This window comes from Uloborus diversus, chromosome 5 (genome assembly GCF_026930045.1).
Source record: "Uloborus diversus isolate 005 chromosome 5, Udiv.v.3.1, whole genome shotgun sequence".
NCBI classification, from domain to species: Eukaryota; Metazoa; Arthropoda; class Arachnida; order Araneae; family Uloboridae; genus Uloborus; species Uloborus diversus.
This window is the reverse complement of record NC_072735.1, coordinates 165,357,047-165,364,367: the sequence shown is the minus strand read 5'-3', so window position 1 is coordinate 165,364,367 and position 7,321 is coordinate 165,357,047. Positions and strand designations below refer to the sequence as shown.

Here is a 7,321-nt window from a genome sequence, read left to right as displayed (position 1 = left end):
AATGACAGTAGGGAATTTTCATTGAGGGGGGAAAAATTTTAAAGAGAAGGGAAAATTCTTGAGATTTGACATTCGTTTTAAGCATGAAAAAGGGCATTTATCAATTGATTTTGAACTCAGTCTGGATCTATCGTTAGTTCATTACATCCAACTGCTCAACATCCCCACACTAACTACTGATTATAATGTGTTTGTAACAATAAAATAGCAATATTTCAATACATACCTTTGAAACCTTGAAATTGCAGAATTTCATCATCCCACAGCCATTTTCATTATGAAGTTGAAGTTCTTGAATTGTAATTATATTTTGTTACAGCTTTCTGTTTCTTTTCTCGATCAGTGAAGAGTGATATTCTAAGCACTCACAACCAATTATTTTAAAACAAAAATCTAAATGCTGACCATTTTGGTGTTTATTTCCAGTAAAAGCCTTCTTTAGTCTGCAGACCAAGTGAATGCATTTTTAGAATCATTTAAAAAAAATGCAATTAGCAAGAATGAAAAAAAAAATAATATTTAAAATTTCTTTTGAGTGCAAATCATTGCCATGTTTTTAAAAGTATACAAATTTGTGGTGCATGTGTCATGTTTTCTTTTACTCTACACATGCTTATTGAAATTCATATTCATTATGTTTTTTAAAAACATTGATCTTATTAACACAAAAAATGTTGAGCTTCCTACAAGTTGTATCTTTCTTGAAACGTGCTCTCTTGCAGTTTTTTTTCTGCCTCTCCCTCTTTTTTAAAATAAAATACAATAGGCTGTTAGAATTCAAGAATTAACATTTCATAAACAAAACATTTATTTACAAGAAATATTTGGGTGTTTTCTGCTTAATCTTCTTACATTTTACACTATGAAAAGACTTTCAAGTATTAATTTTACATAGTAACTTATATTTGTTTATATATATATATTTTTTGGGTTTGAACTTTCCACTGAAAGCTCTCTGCATTATTTATTACATTATAAAGTGTTTTATTCATAAATACTTTCTTTTTTTTTAATACAACTTTCATACTTAGATATGTGAAATGTCCATATATTTTAATTTTCATTTTAATTTTTATTGTTTTGGCATTCTATTAAATACTATGTTCACAAAAAGGTTTAAAATTTTAAAGCATTTAAAACTAAAAAGCTTTCCCACAAGATTGTAGCAAAATATGGAGTAACACTAACCACATTAGAATATATAACAGCAAAAACAAGAATACTTACAACAAATTAAGTTAAGTTTCATATCAAACCACTTGTTTACATTAAAAAAAACTGTTCTAGTCAAATTGAATTTCATGCATGTTTTCATGAATTTTTAAATTCTTACTATTAAAAAAATATAAATATGGTAAACGCTGCAATTTTATTTAAGTACAGCTACTTAAAATTACTTACCAAAACTGTCACGCAAACTGCATATCAATCTCACAGTAATTAACATTTTGCACATGCTCGTATGTTTATGGCAACTTCATAAAATAAATTTACCAGGTGCTTCGTGACATAGCAACATTTCCTGAACTTGAAAGCATTCAAGTATTCTTTTTAGCTGTTAAAAACCATTTGCTGCCATTTAATGTTTTTCTTTTTCAATTGCAATAATTTAATAATAGTTTAGCATAATTTTTGTGATGTATAATAATTTCATTTTCTTTGAAATGAATATACTTGTAGATGGGGGGGGGGGGGGGGGGGAGAAGAAAGAATATAGTGCTCTAGTTCACACACATAACTTTACTCACAAACTGTAGGACTCAAATTTTACTTTTAGAGCTCAAGTTTGTATAAAATTTTTCAGGAGTTAAAAAATGACAAGATGTGTTCATTCTAGTTGAGTTATTTTGATGAATTAGATTATAAATTTACTTCTTAACAAATCTGATAATATAATGTAAATCAAGAATAACTATTTGAAGAGTCACTACAAACAAATGGATTTGTGCGAGAGAGTTACCACATTCTATTACAGGTTTAAAAATATGAGCTATAGAAAAAATTGTTTACAAAACGGTGTTTCGAATTGCTTTGTTCTTTCTTTTGAGTATTATCAAAACCAAGTTCATAAAACTTTGTGTCATGATATAAACAGGGCAAACTCAAAAATTCATAAATAAAAATAATTCAAAGACAGCTAAAATCAAAGAGCTGTTTTGAGGACAATCAATGAGATAAGATAATAATACAATGTTAATTAGCACCAATTTACAGAAAACTGCAGACATGTGTTTCAGGGTTACAAGGAACCCCATTTTTTACGCCAAAGAAGTGAGCATGTGGATAAAGGGACGTCCGACAAAAGTTTCCTGTCATTTTTGTTCGATGCGTTTTCATTTGTTAACTTACTTTTTCCCCCATTCAAAAAGGCGTCCTTGTAACCATGAAACATGTATCTGCAGTTTCTTGCACAATTGTGCTTGGTAACTTAGTATTATTATCTTTCAGCACAAGCTATTGAATATTAAGCAAACTAATTACATAAATTAAGAAATAAATATATGTATTTATTTTTTAACCATTGAGAATCTACATCAATGTTTAGGAAAATCCCAAGTCATGAAATGGATAATATATGCTGTGCCCTTTACTACTATTTTTCATATTTTGTCCATTTTATGCTCCAGCTTTGTTTTTTGAGAACATTCTTAAATATTGAAGTGTCAAAGACGTACCTAAAAGCAAGTTTATTTTTCAATCTTTAAAAAAAAAATTCTTTATGTTTCTATTTATGCTAACAGTTCTGTACATATTTTAAAAATGCACCTAAATTCTTTAATGTGAACATTTTAAAAATTCTGTACTTGAAAGACAACAAATATTTCATAATTTTTGTTTTGATATAAGGAAGAAAAAAAAAGGGGGGGGGGGAGGAAGTAATGACATGGTCAAATGCAAGAAAAAATACAAAACTAAAGTACAAATAATATTAAGAAAAAAAAAAGATTCTTCACATCATGGAAGTTTTACATTCATCAGCAGTCAACTCTTTATTATTTCACTCTGTTTATCTCAATATTCTGCTCTCTTGAAATTTTTGCCGAGCCCCAAACCGTTGTAAGTGCTAGTGAAAAACATTTGCTAATATAAAGTTCTTCAACTTATCCTGGAACTTCATGCTATTATTTTTCGATAATTTTCTCAGGTCAATTAGACAATATGATTACTAAGTATCTTTTTTTTATGACTTTGAAATACAAAACTGAACATTTTATTCACTTAAGGGAAAATATTTTTTTAATGAGAATACTGTACTGTCCTATCATTTGAAGACATCAAAATCGAACACACCGATAAAACGTCAACATGCTTTCAATAACTGCGTTTTTTTTTTAGATAAAGACCCTTGTATTAAGTGAAATATTGTTCGAGACTTGGGGAGAAAAAACACATTTTATACATTTGATTTGAGAAAATAATACTTATAACTCTTACCTTGAAAAGTTAAACAAAACATTACAATTAATGACAGAACTGCTACGTGTAAATTTTCAGTATATGCTGAGTTACATAAATTAGTTTTATCTAACCATTTGAGAATAGACTGAATTTTTGTCACAATATAATGAATTTTAAATGCAACATTTGAAAATGAAACCATGATATGGATAGAAGTCTGTTTATTCTTTTGAAATTAGTTTTCATTTTTTCTTTACGAAGAGGGTTGTAAAATTTAGTACTCATTTCATTTTTGAAACTCATATGACTTGACATTACAATAAAAACATCTTAAAATAGTTAAAAAGAACATTTGTAAGTGGAGAAATATCACAGGTTTTCTGATGAGTATGAAGTCTGTGCCTGTTATTTATTAAAATATGCTTCTAAAAGCTTTGAAGTCAAATTGAAAGTTTACTAAAAAATTATGTATTGCAGGATTTAAGCTCCTCTCTTTCCACAAATGATATATTTACATTGATGAATTAATTGACAATTATGTAAATGATGAAATATTTTCTTCTTTAAAGCCTGGTGAACTTTTGAACTTAATCAAATGATTTATGCCTATTTACAAAATATTGATCCAATACTACCTTGAATATGTAGGTGGATCTATATGTGTCAATCGATTATTACTTTGCAATAAATTCTGTTCAAAATCTTCTAACAATTTTACTAAATACTTTCTTTTGAACCTAAATGCTTCACTTATTACTTCCCGAACCATAAATATTTGAATATCAAGATTATTGTCCACCAACTCCAATTGCTTAAAAAGTTGTTCAAAGTCTGCAATAAAAAGAAAAATACATGAATTAGTCATTTGTACATATGAATATGCACACAAATATTACACAATAAGCAATAAACCTTATAGTTTTATAATAGGACTGAAAATAATTATTAAAAAAAAAGAAAATTTATTGATGAATAACTCTATTTTCTGCTAAATAAATTCTGCAAAGAAATATATTTTGAAAGAAAAAAAATAACAAAAATGAGTGATTAACGCTTTTAGTAGTTAATATTAGAAATTGAAATATATACTTTCAATTTTGTAACTTTAAAACTTTAATGAATGAATTCTACTGTGCAAAAGAAATTAATATTTTCAAAAAAAAAAAAAAAAAATAATAATAATAATAATAATAAAAATAAATAAATAAAATAAACCTTTATTCATAGTTTAATTAATTGACCTCTTTGACAACAGGAAATTTTCATACTGTATGTCAGGCAGTTCTTAGTTCTTTTACAAGATATATTTGAATGGTTTTATAGCTCACAGTAAGTTGATTTGTATTCTGATACTACATAATACAGGATTATGGAGTTCACACAATTGGAAAAAAGTGTGAAATATCTCCTGAAAAAGAACTAATGATAGCGAGATGTATGGCATGTTCTACATTTCTAATGTTGAAGCGGTAAGGTATATTTGAAAGATATTAAACTATACTCAGCCTTTTGCACAATACAAAGTAGAAATTCACAATATTCAATTCAAAGTTAAAAAAGCATATAGAAATTAAAATTGTAACAAATCATGGAAAAATAGAGGATAAAAATAAAAAATAAAAATCATGAAAACTAAAACTAAAGAGGGGGAGAAGGAGACTAATTAGACAAAAAAAAAAAAGGTTGAGGAAATTAATTCAGAGCATTTTTCAATACTACTATTTAAACCTTTTTTTCTCCCAATATCATCTTGCGTGAATGAAAAGATATGAGAAGTCTTCATTTCTAATATATTATTCATTTTAATTTTTTTTATTAGTGTAAAGTATTAACATTTTTTGTTACCATTAAATAATTTCAAAAACTTGTTTACATATCATCAAAATCTGAAATCAAAGGTTAGTTAACCCATTAAGCGCCGAGTCTCCCATTTTGGGAACCTTCAATTAAGATTTTTTTCTTCATCAAGTAATTAAGATATCATTTTGAAATTTTTTAAAATGAATGATAGAGAACCAAACTTTACTGGTAATTTTTTCAAAAAGGTTTGGAATGTAAATTCTTTTTTGAAAAATTTTTAAATTTTGCGAAAATTTCTTGTTTTTTGCATTACACAGGGAAAAAATTCCCTAAAAATAATAAATGCAAATACAGGAAATTAGAAACATGGAATATGAAGCTCAGTAGACCTTTTTTCAAATCACAACAAACAGGGGCCAAGAAAAATAATTTAAAGGAGTTTTAGAGGACTTTATTTACTGAAGTCCCAAAATGGGAGACTTGGCGTGTTCTGATTAGCAGAGCAAGTCATGCCCAGTAGAAATCGTCTTCACCCATTTTGCATGAATGAACTCTCCCCTTTTTTCCTGTTGAAGCCACAGCCCTCTTTGTAGTTTCTCATTGTAAACACTCTTTTGTTGTTCAAGGTCAAGAGCAGGTGCTTTTATCAAAACAAGTAACATTCCATTCGTTTAGAAGAAAGTTCTGAAAAACAGGGGTGCCAATCCTCCCTAAGGAGGATGACGCATCTCTCTGAATTTCTACAGATCACGAAAGAGATTTCCGTAAAAGGAGTTCATATTCCCTTTAAAACTATTCCTCTCCCTCCATAAAAATATTTTGCAGCTCAGTCAGCTCCATGCTCCCCTCCCCCTTGAGGGCGCTCCCCCTTCAATTAGGGAGGTTGAATTTCAATAAAGAAATTTCTTCACCTTTTTTTTTGAAATCAAAAATGTAGTAAGAATTTTTGACTTTGCTACGAGCTTCAAACACTATTAAAATAATATATTTTAGCTTAAAACAAGAAGATGAGTGCAGTATCACTTGTTTGTGAATCGCCGAATTCTTTTCAGATAGTTGAGAAAAAAAAACTTTAATCGAAATCGTTTAGATCACAGATAATGCGATAACTGTCTCACTTTACATTTTTACCATTTATCGTAATTTGTTGGATGAAATTGGAGAAACTATGACCTTTGATAATTCCTCAATGCGAATCATGCTAGACATTTATCTCTAAAAACATTATGATGATGAATAAATCATGTCATCAAACATGTTGTGAAGCAACCGAAATGTTGACTGCAAAAAAACCCTTGCCTATATCAGGGAGCCCAAAAATATCATAGTTCCATTTTATAAGATACATTTTATATAGTGCTTCATGTGATTGTCATTTACTATTGCTCGATCCCCCTACATGGTTAATAGAAAAAAGCTACCTCTTCTCTTTTTGTGTATGAAAATCCTAAGGCTTTTTGCTAAAAGTTAGTAAAATGTGTGGGAAAAGTTCCGTTTTGTACAAAAATGTATAACTAGCATACTAATACTTATTAATGTTGCAAATATACACTGCTAGCCTCTGGGGCTGGCCTCCACAGCTTTTGTTGCAAGGGGGCCCAAAATGTATGGCTTTGGATGTCATGAAAACTTAAAAGTTCTACATTTTGAAGCTTGAATATGTTAAATATGTACACAAAGTACCAATACCTAGCCATATTAATTACATAAAAACGATTTTAGGGCTTTCTAATTGGATTTAGCTGGAAATTATTCAAGTATCAACATAGTGGCAGGGATATGTATGTTGTCCCCATTAAACGCCAAGTCTCCCATTTTGGGACCATACCATATCTCCTAACCTAATAAATATTTTTGCGAAATTTCAGCTACATATGATTAGAGATGTGTATTGAATATCAAAACACATGAAAACTTAAGTATTTTCAATGTGATTCATATAGCGGCGCTTAATGGGTTAATATTACATATCATCGCCTCAGAGCAACAGTAAGATATCTTAGCATTATTTCTGGGATTAGATATCTTACTGTTGCTCTGAGGCGACGATACATCAACGGATATGTCTCTAATATTTATCTTTAATTTAATATTGGACATGCTTATTCAAGAGATGCAGTGA

The 7,321-nt window shown here is 28.9% G+C and overlaps 1 protein-coding gene across 1 annotated transcript in view; it reads right to left on the bottom strand.

The window, feature by feature from the left end:
• Nucleotides 1-692: 692 nt before the first annotated feature.
• The window catches only part of LOC129221922 (integrator complex subunit 6-like), a 34,683-nt gene continuing 28,054 nt past the window's right edge, over nucleotides 693-7,321 (bottom strand). The window contains exon 15 of the mRNA XM_054856303.1: nucleotides 693-4,230. Coding sequence (XP_054712278.1) covers nucleotides 4,031-4,230 — 200 coding nt within the window. The 3' untranslated portion in view covers nucleotides 693-4,030. The remainder of the gene's footprint in view (nucleotides 4,231-7,321) is intronic.